Source organism: Heptranchias perlo, chromosome 38 (genome assembly GCF_035084215.1).
Source record: "Heptranchias perlo isolate sHepPer1 chromosome 38, sHepPer1.hap1, whole genome shotgun sequence".
NCBI classification, from domain to species: Eukaryota; Metazoa; Chordata; class Chondrichthyes; order Hexanchiformes; family Hexanchidae; genus Heptranchias; species Heptranchias perlo.
The window spans coordinates 13,682,651-13,695,735 of NC_090362.1; the positions used below are offsets into that span (position 1 = coordinate 13,682,651).

The following is a 13,085-nucleotide window of genomic DNA, read 5'->3' on the forward strand; positions in this document are numbered from 1 at the left end:
GAGCTATGCCACATTGATGAGATCCTAACATCGCATCACAGCGAGGGAGATACCATGTGATGGGTTGCTGTGGGATGCAAAGGTTTAATTTCTTAAAGTCATTATATTTAGGAAGATACAATATATTCTTTCAGTGTGCATGTAAAAATATATAAATGGGAGAGTACTTTGAATTAATAATTGTTTCAGTTTTTCCTTTCCTTTTGAGGCTCAATGTAGATCAGTACACGGTGCTCCCTTTGGCTTCATTTCAGCACTCAGGGCATTACAAAATACCCATCTGTAGTGGGGACCTTTCTGTGACTGCATCACACAACTGGCTGATCAGAGCTACCTCCCAGGATTGCACCGATGGTCATCCAACAGCTCTTGAGTTCTTCTGGGGCGACCAGAGTTCCTCGTAAATCTAGAGAATTCGTAGCTATAGTCACCCTCCCTTGATCGAAACTTGGTTTCAGAAATTCTGAGCGTAAATAAAAGACATTCAATACTGGAAAATGCAAAGTTTTACACATTGAAAGAAAAACTGATGCATATACTAATTGAATGGTGTAGTCCAAGCTATCTAAGAGACCCAGGAGTGATCATATACTCCACACTGACCATGTCCAATTGTTGAACGGCAATTGAGATAATGAACAGAAGGCTGAGCTCTATATTGCCAAATTAGTAAATGTCTGAAGGAAGGCAAATGAAAGGGGACCTTTTATAGAGGCACACAGTACTTGCAAGAGAAAAGGTTAACCGCAAGCACTATTTCAGGTTGAACCATGACTACAAGATGTAGGTATGAAGTTTTTTCTGGTCTGAGGAGCGTTATATTTACTGTGCTCCCTTGCTCAGATTTGTCTTGGGGTGCCACTTTCTGTCGACCAGCTGGGCTGCACTGTGCAATGCAGAGTCCTGACTGTCAAATGGTTCAAGTGAAGTGGGTTCAACGCACCAATGTAAGGTTGCACAACAAAAGACGCTTGGTTCGATAACCGATTAATAGACACACATTTTCGTGAGACCGCAAAGTTGTTGGTTCTCTGAGGGTCAGGTTACTTATACTCAGGAGTGCAGCTGACAGAGAGAGAGAGAACCGTTCACCTGTGGTCAACTGCACTCCTCTAGTGTAAACACTCCTTGGGTTACATTTGTTCCTCTGCCTGAAGGGGAGTTTTCCCCACAGTTGTGACTTGCCACTGTTACTGCTGCATTAGCAGATTCACTGTTTGAGAGTTCGGGTCTTCTCAAACCAATGGTTTCATCAGCAATTACTGAAGTCCTGGATTTGGCTGGTTTTCTTTTTTAGCAAAGCGTTTCTTTTGTTGACAGGTGCTGTCGGAAAGTTCCTCGAAGTACAGTGGATACCGGCTGCTAGCTCCTCCGTATTCCAGACAGCTGTCTGATGTGAAACAGAGCGGTTTGGGTAAGAGACTTTGACTTATTGGAACCTCTAAAGGACACAATATCGGGGAGGCCTCCCACCTGCATGCCACTATAAATAGTGACCGTGCGCTCGGAAATTTGCCCACGAGCACTAACGTAGCATGGCAACGCTTTAAAGGGCTTTTTCAACCAAACGTTAGAGGTGACTTTTCCATCAAGCCCTGTCTGTCTTTAGGAATGTTGGGAGCAGGTCTCTGGTTTCCAAAATTCAGGCAAACACTTCAACTTTTAGCAGAGTTAGCTTTAATCTTTAAAAGTAGGAGGACAAATTGCTAAAATTGTTTTTTTTTCGGTGGGGTGAAAGCATATGGGATCCTAAGTTTTGTAAATAGGGAAATAGAGTACAAAAGCAAAAGGGGAATGTAAAAGTGATACAAATCATTGGCTAGGCTACAGTTAGAATAGTGTGTGTTCTACTTTAGGAAGGATGTGAAGGCCTTGAAAGGATATAGAAGAGATTTACTAAGATGCTACTTAGGAGAAACTAGAGAAGTTGTGGCTTTTCACTAGAACAAGAAGGAGGCTTGATGGAAATGTTCAAATTATATGGGGTTTTAATAAGATAAATAGAGAGAAACTATTCCCACTGGTTTTGAGTTAGTAACTCGAGGGCTTAGATTTAAGATCATCAAAAGAACAAAGGGAGAAGTTAGGAGAACTTTTTAATGAATGGAATGTCCTGCCAGAAACAGTGATGGAAGCTGAATCCATCATAGCTTTAACTGGAAATGGATAAATACTTGCAAAAGAAAAATTTTAAAGGGTAAAGGAAAAGTGCAAGGGAAAGGACTAAGTGGATATCTTTTTCAGTGAACTGGCACAGGTGTGATGGGCCGAATGGCCTCCTTCTCTGCTGTAAAATCCTATGATTCTAAGCACCTGATGGCAGTCAGTAACCCGTGAGACTAATGAAGTAGTTATGATGTTGTGCAGTAGCAATATCTCCATATGACCCTACAGGATAACTTGTCACTTCTAATAACTAAAAATGAGCCAAATTAGGGGCCTAGGTGGGGCAGTGGGTCAGATGTTGGCCTTTTACTTCTGGTATGTGGGTTCAGAACCAAGGATGAAAGTTTCTGTTGGCTGTAAGGGTCCTACATAATGTGAATTTAGGCAATTCAGTCCCTAGTGGACATGGGCCCACACCAAAAAAATTGACCCTAATTTGGTACTAAACAGGCAATCTCACTCTGGATGGCTGGTGTGGGAATTGGAACAGTGTCACACTGTGTGGTTACTGGGTGGTCCTCTGAGATTGGAGCTAACGTACATTGTTGTAGCAGAGTTTACCCACCATCTAACTGTTATGCCTGACCTGGGAGTGCTTGATGCTGATACTGAGTGCCTGAAATTGCAAGTATTCTATTCGATAGCACTAATATCCCTCATTTTGACGAGTACAAAAAAAGTGGTGAAATTAAATTACAGATGAAAATTACTTGTATTAATTGCCTGCCCTCCAGCGTGCACACCTTTTGGTCGGCCGAGCATGGTTGGCTTGTTTATGGCGCAAGAGACCGCCACACTTTCTTTAGTTTGCTTTGCCCGAGCGTGCATTTAACAAGACGCTTTTGTCTTTAACATACAACAGAGACATGGAGCAGTGATTTCAGCAAAATTCGCACCAATGGCCCCAGTTTTGGTCTCTCTCCCACCCTGTTTTTCAGCGAGAACGAGGCATTGGAGAGACCAAATTGACAAGAAATAAATGTAATGCTGGAGGGAATTCTAGAGCTTAGGGCCTAGATTGAAGTCTGTTTGGTTCCAATATCGTTGTTAGGACCCCGATGCCATCCTGTGACACTCCCACTACAAAGAGCAGGAAATGGCCAGAACCACATCCCTGAAAGAGATTGTTGGAAGCAGTTCTTGGAACGACAACCAATAATTATATGGCACCTTTTGGGCAGCAGAATGAGCATTAACTGTGTCTTGCTGCTTAATCTCCCCCTCCCTCACCCCCACCCCACTACCCCTTCAATAATGCTCTCTGTTGCCCCCTCCCCCGATCGGCCTAGACTTCCCTTTTAATTCCTTGCTCCAGGCCCATGCTCTGTGCATGGGCAGCTGGATTCCACTCTCCACAAACGGTGAGCTGTCTATCAGCAATCAGAATGCGCAGTGCAGCTGACCAATTGAATGCAAATGAGGCCCGACCAGCCGATCACTCCAGCCACTGTCGGCCTGAAGTCTGCCAACGATGAAAGTTGACCTCAATTAGTCCGAATAGATACAAGTGCATACGGTTATCTTCATGCCTGTGTGTACTCTTCATATTGTCTTTCTCCACAACCTGTTTGCACTTTATACAAGGGAACTGGCTCAGTTTTGTTAACTGTACTTCCTGTGAATTTTTTTCCGTCACGTTTTTTTTCAATGAAAGGTCTTTTTCTCCCGCAGTTACAACAAAACCTTGTGAAAACAAAATACAGACCACTGCCAAACCTATCCCTATTCATACAGCTGCTAGAGAGGAATGTGAACCCTTGTTTAAACTTTGGCCATGCTGCTGCATCCTTCAGGGAGTTTAAGTGAAATGGTGAATGGCAGATTAGAAGAGACGTATTGTGGAGTGCTCTTTAGGCTCGCTTTTCTTAAGAATTTCTGGAAAAATCCATTGCTTTCAGTGGGAATAGACGTGGGGGCCCTTTTTGGCCTGTCTCATCGAACAGGAATCAGTGGTCAAATGATTGTGTGCCCACAGTGGCTCAGTTGGTAAAGGCACTGCCCACTGTAGCAACAACTCCACAAAACAAATACAAGCGACCGCACTTCGTAAGTAATTCACTGGCTTTGGCACATCCCGAGGACGTAAAAGGCGATACATAAGTACAAGTTCTTTGTAGATGTCAGCAGACCTCCCATACTGCACGTGCGAGTCTTGACAGTGTGCATCAGTTGGCCATTCGACTGTGAAGGGCATCACCACCAAACCCAATCCTGATCTCATTCAATGTCCACACACGCGCACTCTCTAGCAGGAGTCACTCGACAGCAATCAGGAGCAGGATCCCTTGCTGCCTTTATCTCCTTCGTAATGCTAGGCGCTGAGTCCAATTTAGCAACCCCAACCACTGTGCTGGCCGACAGTGGGTCCTAGTTCAGGCTAGTGGTTGATTCTGGGACCTGTATGCTTTTTATCAACTGAGCTATTAAGGCAGTTCATGTTCAAATTGTTTAATATCCTGAATGTATTGAGCGTTAAACGTTGTCAGCTTATAATGTATTTGTTCTAATGGTGGACTGTTGCACCTGTGTTCACTTTCAGTAATAGTGAGTGCTGGTGATTTGATGTGCCACAACATTCCGTGACACACACCGTGAATTTCTACACTTACCAGGTGTAGCACGCTTGCAAGTACTGTACTACAAGTTTGCTAAAAGCCGCGATGACAGTGCACACACTGATTTCTGAGCGAACTTGGGTCTTTGTGCTTGTTTTATGTTATTGTACAGTGTAGTAGTTCACTTTGATAAAAGCAAGCTGCAAAATTTTGGCGATATTTGAAATGAAGATGTAGGAAGTTGAACTTTTGAACTTCAAATTTTAAAATTGCAGCGTTGGTTTAGAGATTTACTTTGATGTAGAACCCTTAACAGAAATGAAAAGAGAGAGATTCTAAGTAAAATCAATTTCCATTTTGGGATTACACAGCTGCCTGCTATATCCTTTGTAGATTTTTTTTGAGGTGGGGGGGGTGGGAGTGGAGAGGGTATAATCCACAGTAATTTTCTCGTGTCTCTTCCTGAATGAATAGAATTGTAATTTAAAGTTTCAGAGGTTAGTGTTTTGTCTGTGGGTTTTTTTTTCTTTTTTCCTTTATTGGAGTGCAGTTCCACAGTGCAACTAGTTCCCAGGTACTTCAGCCAAGTGGCTGTGCTTCAGATATGGGCCTAGATGGCGAGTGATGGCAGACCGGTCAAGTACCCTGCTGAAATTCGCTGTCTATGCTGACACATGAAGAATGGCGTCTCGGGAGAGATACTGGAGGCTGTGGAGTTGTACTTCCAGCAGGGAAGGAGGTAAGTTTTAAATAAAAATGTCACACTCTTGCCATGGTTTCTAAGGTGAGAATTATGAGGCACTTTAGGTGAGACTTGCATTGCGTCCAGTGTATGACTGACCAAGTACACTTTCATTCAGTGCAGGCTTGAACATGTTCCATTTCTAAGCAAAGGTTGTGCCTTTTTGACAAGCTCTGTAATTTAAAAAAAATATTTCCATAAATGTCTACTCAGACATTTAATTGAAATTACTTTGATAAAACTCATACATCTAGCCATGCTATCAAAGGTTCTATGATCCCGTTCTTCTGTATTTAAAAAATATGGCTTCCATTGTAATTACAGTTATGAATAAGATGATATTTTTATAGTTGGAACTTGACTAGTATAGTATTGTCTAGAGTCACATGTGGACCAAACTGGATTGAGTGGCAGTTTCCTTCTCTGCAGGACATTAGTGCATCAGTTGGCTTTTTGCGACAATCCAGCAGCTTTCGTGGTCCCTTTTTTCTGGTGCTAGCCCTCAAATTAGCAGATTTACTGAATTCATTTTCACAACCTGCCATCATGGGATCGCGTCAATGGTGACTCGGCCAAGCTGTGCAACTCCATTTGTGAAACGCGTGAATCCTGGTCACATCACACTGGTGCTGCACCATCACGCTGGCTAGACCTTCTAAACCTGATTGAGAAAGAGGGCAGACAGACCAACTATTTAATGCTGCCCACTAAGGGAATATGTGAACATTTCAATTGACAATCTCTGAGTTTATTCCATTCGTGGGTTTACCTCCTCCTAGCTCCTCTCTAAAGGACTTTTAATGGGATTCGGTGAGATGTAGAGATTACTGTCACAATAGATATAGTTTACTGTTGGGCTTGTTCCTCTTTGGACAGGAACAGTTCAAAAGTATATTTTTTTAGGTATTTTATGTATATATCATCAAATCCCCGGTCTTATTAAAGCTGCCCAATATCTCTTTTCTGCTGACGGACGTGGCACTAAAAAATTTCAGCCCATAGATCTCCTCGTTGCTCACTTGGCTTCACGCACCGTCTGGTGTAGTGTTAAGCCATACAGGAAGGAACATCCCTGGTTCTGTGCTGATTTACAATTGGCTAGGAAGAGGGAAAAGAATCAGCCAAGTTTCCCACTCCTGACCATCACTGCCACTGCTGGAAGTGCTTGTGTAATGACTGATGAGGACAAACTCAAATTGTGATGCCCTTCATAGCTGAATAACTGATAATCCTCACCATCTAGGCTTGGACAAGGTAATAGAGAGCAGTCGTCACCTGAGGAACTGTACCCCAGTAAGAACCAGCACTGCCAGGAAAGCTGGGGAGAAACTGATATTGTGGTAGTAACCAAATAAACTAGATTTACAATATTATTTCTGCTGAGCATTTATGAGTTACAGTAAATAATATAGAATATAGTCTTTGTTGTCATAAATATTAATTAGGGACTGTTGAGATAATCAGTAAATTGGCACTGGCTACAGTTGATTTTTTTTTTATATATAAGATAGTGACTTGAGTTGGGGAGATGCTTCAGAAACTTGCTTCATACAATCACCTGGTGGCCAGATCTTGCAACTACGTTGTGACGGTTGACATAGCAAAATCAAATAGGAAATGTTGACATAGAAGTTTACAATGATAAATGTTGATAGAAAAGCATGAAAACAGGAAGTAGGGTTTATAAACAGGAAGTTGTGTGCCCGATACAAGATTTTTAACTATCTATCTTGCTGTCCTTGTACTAGTTGAGAAAACTGGCATTGTAAAATCATACCCTGCATTTTGGAAAAGATGAGCTATTGTAGCCAAGACTGCTTTGACTCTTTGTCTCTTGTATCACTTCAATTTAAACATCAGTAATTTCTAATTCATGGTACAAAGTTGTTTTATTTTAAAAATCACGCACTAGTTTGCATTTTGCTGTAATTTTTTACACAGCATTTAGCAAAATGATGGGTCTGTTGACAAAAATGTGTTCCTTTTTTAAAAAAAAAAAGTGCTGTGAATATGAAGCAGGCACAGCCATATCTGAAACGAGAGAAGACAAATTTAATGTTTCAGGTAGTCTCTCGCACAACTGCTTGCTGTTTACTGATCTCTGCTGAAAAGTGGCCACCGGCTGAGGGCAGGATTGAGATCATCTTGAATGCTCCTCGTGGTTAAAGTGCTGAATTGCATTGCGTGGCCACTTGGGTGAGGTGCCAGAGGGCACTACATCCAGGGAATCCCATACCAGCAGGACTCAGCTCTTGGGAGAGGAGAAAAATATATTTAAGGATTTGATGGGGTGGATAGAAAGAAACTATTCCCTCTGGTGGGGGAGTTCAGAACAAGGGGGCATAACCTTAAAATTAGTCCTAGGCCGTTCAGGGGTGATGTTAAGAAGCACTTCTTCACACAAAGGGCAGTAGAAATCTGGAACTCTTTTCTCGCTTGCTCGCTACCCCCCCCACCAAAGAAAGCTTTTGAGGCTGGGGGTCGATTGAAAATATCAAAACTGAGATTGGTAGATTTTGTTAGGCAAGAGTATTAAGAGATACGGAACCAAGGCAGGTAAATGGAGTTAAGATTCAGATCAGCCATGATCTAATTGAATGGCATGATATGGAGATGCCGGTGATGGACTGGGGTGGATAAATGTAAGGAATCTTACAACACCAGGTTATAGTCCAACAGTCCACGTCCAACTCACCTGAAGAAGGAGAAAGCCTCCAAAAGCTTGTGATTTTCAAATAAAACTGTTGGGACTATAACCTGGTGTTGTAAGATTCCTTATAATTGAATGGCAGAACAGGCTCGAGGAGCTGAATGGCCTCCTCCTGTTCCTATGTTCCATATGTATAGCCTAGATTCTGGTGGGTGACTAAAATGTTTACCATCTCCACATGTGTAGTGTAAAACATCCTGAGGTATAGTATGTACAGAATCAATGCTTCCATACTTGGGTTGTGTTTAGAGAGCCATGTTGAGCTGTGTAAAACAAGGGTGAAGTAGTGGTGCTTACAGGTTTGCCACTGGTGATGGGAGCGGTTAGAGACGTGTATTTTCGGTCATCTATAAGTAATGAAGTTTATCCTTTTCTTAAAATATAAAAAAAAACCTAAACTGATCCCTAACGTCTCAGACTGAAATTCTGCAATGTTTCTGGATGTTTCAAAAATTATCTCCCACTTGTCCTGCATATATATGTGTATTACATCTTATAAACGCATGCAGCATGAGGGATTGTTACTAAACCTTTTTTTTGACCTAACACCTAACCGTCTCGTGTGCAGGTTCCCAGTGTGCTGGTTTGTTCAGTACCACAGTACTTGGTGGCTCCTCTAGTGCCCCTAACCTCCAAGACTACGCCCGCTCGCACCGCAGAAAAAGTGGCTCCAGCTATTTTTCTTTGAAGGATGGTAGGTTCTTTGAGAATTGTTTTAAATTTGCTGGTTCGACAATGCTGGAAGAGATCCGAATGCTGCCACCTTAGGGTACTCTCATTTTCATCAAAACTATTTCAGTAGAAACGTTGTGTTTTGGGGAGGGAAATGATTTTTTAAAATATCAACGGGCTTTTCACTCATAACTACTAAATCCTCTCTGATTGTAGTACAAGCTTGTGCGATATTATCATGTGCACGCAATTACGTAGTGTGATATTATAGTACGAGCAGCATATCCAATTCCCTTGACTGCTGTTTTAAGAGGCATTAATCCATTTAAAATAAACCAGTAAATGTCTCCATTAAAACAGTGGACGGAGGAATTTGACACAAACAGATCCGAGCACTCGTACAGTAATGTCACACACTGTGACTTCCAGGCAGTATTCTTCCAAAGCCACTACTCAACCTAGTAAATACATCGGTTAATGACTATCATAGAGCTAAAATGTTGAGAGGTTCGAATAACGTCTTAAATTACCAAGGCAGTTCATGAGTATTAACTACTCTCTGATGCACTGCCGCTTTGAAATAGGTTCCCTTCATTTTGTCATTCATGTAATATTTATTATCAACATATATAATGTTTCTTGGAGTTGCCAGAGGTTAGTCGACTGGTGGACATTTTGATCGAGAGGAGTTTGATGAGCAGGGAGGTGATTAGTCAGTAAAGCCTTCACGCAAACAATAGAAATGGAATCTTGGACTCTCCCATTGGCTTTGTTGTCAGATGTGCTGTGATACAGAGCCATATGGACAATGAAGATCTTTAGGCTCAACCCCCAATGTGTGCTGAGTTAGATGGCCTCAGCTAGGGTGTTGGGGACATTATAGTCAGCTATCATTCTCCTACTCCTGATCCCTGTCCAGTGACTCCTCTGTGGACGGCATGCTCAGCTTTGATGTTCTTTCCAGTTGAATAACCTGCTGACTGTCACCATTTTGGCTCATGGTAAAGACTGGCCGCCTGAGCGAGGTGCCCGTGGCACTGTACGCCAACAAGAGTCAGCGCAGTCGGGAGAGATGGGGGGGCATTGGAGGGGAGGGAGGAAATAAAGAAATGCAATCTCAAGATGATACATTTTGATGAGTAATTAGCTATATGGTTTACTCGAGATTGAATTCTGAATGTGTATTTTAGAGTTTGATAAAATAATTGAGTGTCTTTTACCTACCAGGATACAGTGTCCAATTGATTAGTTTGTCCATGATGACTCTTTAGGGATAGAAGCAAGCAGATCATTTACTATAATAAACAGGGAGGCATCCATACTCCTCTTGGAAACCTCTTATGGAAGGAAATATTATTCTATATGACAGGCTTAATATTTTTGCAGATGGAAATGTCGGGCTAGTCCCGCCACTGGTACCTGTAAAGTGCGATGTGGAGCCGATACACTGCCAGTTCCCACTCTCCGTGCAGGGATTATAGAACTCTATGCATGTGTGTTTGCATGGGTGCAGAGTTGTGTTGCCCACTTTTCCAGTGCCTGTTTAAGAGAGCAGACCTGAGCCGAAATATAATGAACTTGGTCCAGAGATCTATACATGACATTGTGATTGGTTCAGAATGAATTGACATGCCAGTCAGTCTTGTCGAATACAGCAGGCTTGGACTTGTTCCTGGGAAAGGTGAGCTGTTCTGTCAGCGTGAGTCTTCGTTAATTGCAATGCGAGAACATTTGAAAATCTGTTACAAAAGATATTTCAGACTGTTTCCATTCATTTCAGCGGGAGAGAATATCATGGATGTGTCTGGTATGCAGGAAAGGGAGAGCATCTCGCAAGGCAATTGTTGACTCCTGTTCCATTCACACATATCTGGTATATGCAGTGCCTCACTAATCTCCAGTATTAATTTTCACTTGGTAATAATCATGTACAGCTATTAGTATTTTAGTTCATGAAAAACTGTAATCTATTGCTTTGACAGTGTGCTTTGGCCGAGGGTGTTTGAGTTGAGTAATTTAATACAAACAGCAGTAGAGACTAAATGGAGTGAAGAATTTTTTTTGCCAGTAGAAGTGGATTCTGCTGGCTCCCACTGCAAGATAAAGTTTACCCATAATATTTACAGTGCACAAATGCTGCTAGTAGTGTATGCAGATGAGATGTATCTCTTTTTGACTGTCATGGGTTATACTTTACCTTCTCCCTTATACTAGATCTCCTCCACACACTTTGCAGTAGTCTCCACACTGATCAGAGTATTTAGGAAAGTCTTTTGGCCGTGTAGACTATGTCCAATTTTGACAGCATAATGACAAAGTCTTAATTGAGGCGGTATAGCAATCACCTCAAAAGACCATCGGCTAAAACACCTTGTAAAGAATTTTATCTTTTTTTAATACACTTTTCTAGATGGGGCCTCACACCTCAATGGAATACTGACACCAGCTCTTCCCTACCCCCCATAAGGAAAGGGCTCTTGTTGGCTGAGGTTTTGGGCACGGCTGTCTGTACTTTCCTTACCCATCCTCGGAGACATTGGCCAATGTGAGTGAGGCAAGCAACCGTGCAACAGGGGAAAAATGTACTAGCTATGTAATGTATTTGGATCTTTCAACAAGTGTACAAGAGATAGTTGTATTACAAGCACATCTTTAAAAAGTGGTAGTTTGAGCTCAGGAAAGCTGATTGTACTGTTGCAACCTTCCATTAATTAAAAATGCACACTGATTTTCTTAAGTCCATGGCTTTGCTAAATCATAGGATATAGCCCATCAGTAAGGGTAGCTGCAAAATTAATTCTGATTAATATCTTTAATAAAACTTTGTGTGGGGTGTAATTTAGAACAGGCAACAGGAAGTTTTGTCTGAAATAATTTATTTTACAGTTTTGCGACTTTGGAAAAGAGAACAATTCATCAGTTCACCAGTAATACCATCTCCCTCCTTTTCTTTATCTGTGTTTTTTCCCTTGTCTGTCCCTTTGTGACTCTGCATCTTTTTGTTACCTCACATAAAGCTCTAAAGGTGTGATTATTATTTTATTATATTCTTTCTTCGGATTTATTTCCTTTGATTAAATTTTTTTTTAATACGTTCTAAGAGCTTCTACCCAGCACATGATGAGTGAATTTTCTCGCACTGACAGGTGGACCTATTGTACCCAGAGAACTGAGAACTAATCCAAGTTGACTTAAGCTCTAATACTGCACAAACTTTCTTCAAAGCAATTCATCATCGGAAGCAATAAATAGAAAAATATTAATGTGGATTGATTGACTGGCCAGACAACACTTAATCCCTGACAGGATTTTGCATTCTGAGGACACGGATTGAAGAATTGGAGTTGAATTTGAAAGTATATCATGAAAGGTCTATGTACCAATAATGGCTGTAATCCAGTCTCTCGCAATATCTGTCTGGAATAGAGAATTTAGGGCTGATTGATGCACAAGCTGTGCTTGCCAAGTAGGTCAGCTGATCAAGGCAATGAGCAGTGATCCACACTCGATCCCTGATCTGTACCGAGTTAGCTGATTACATCTGGGGCAGCAATAGGGGGGTACTAAGGTTGTCCTCAACGGTCATGAGCCAGGAAGGGGACAGTCTTCCCATTCCTGACCACTATGCAGCAATCCCTGCTGTGTGTGTACGTACGTACGTGTCCGTGTGTGTTCATGTTTACGTACGTGGGGATTGTTGGGCAAGGGGCAGGATCAAGTCAACTGTGATGTCCCCCTTGGTTGAATAGACTGCTAATACTGTCTAGACTTGCACACGAAAAATGACCACTTGGACAAAGGGGACCCTGGGTTGGTATCTCAGCAAGTGTCAACAGAAGAGGGGACAAACCGGTAACAGTCAAACAAAAAGAATGCTGCGTACTGGGCTTGGTTTGAATGCGGTAATTTTTTTCTTCAGTATTTTTTGTTAGCCAGTGATATGGTCACCAAAAAACTGTTGGTGCCTGTCATAACCAGAATGTCTTGTACATTATTTTTATTGCATCATCCCGCTCATTCCATAATTCACTACTCTTGGAAACTTAACATTTAGTAATGACCGTTCTAGTCACGAGGGGAAGCTTGCAGTTTATCATTTGTGCTCTCTTTCCCATTCTTATTTCAATCCCCAGTAAATATGGGATGTTCACATTAAATGACTAGTTGGTTCGGAAGATTTCTCAAGGAATCTTAAGTTAGCCATGAAGAATGGACTTGACAGTGGGAGCTCCCTTGAGAT

The 13,085-nt window shown here is 41.8% G+C and overlaps 1 protein-coding gene across 6 annotated transcripts in view; it reads left to right on the forward strand.

Annotated features, from left to right (window-relative positions):
* The window catches only part of ppip5k1a (diphosphoinositol pentakisphosphate kinase 1a), a 128,876-nt gene that overhangs the window by 78,958 nt on the left and 36,833 nt on the right, over positions 1-13,085 (forward strand). For 3 of the 6 annotated variants that reach the window (XM_067973491.1, XM_067973493.1, XM_067973494.1), the window contains exons 25-26: positions 1,321-1,414; positions 8,742-8,867. In XM_067973491.1, coding sequence (XP_067829592.1) covers positions 1,321-1,414; positions 8,742-8,867 — 220 coding nt within the window. The remainder of the gene's footprint in view (positions 1-1,320; positions 1,415-8,741; positions 8,868-13,085) is intronic. The other 3 variants (XM_067973492.1, XM_067973495.1, XM_067973496.1) reach the window with 1 other exon arrangement.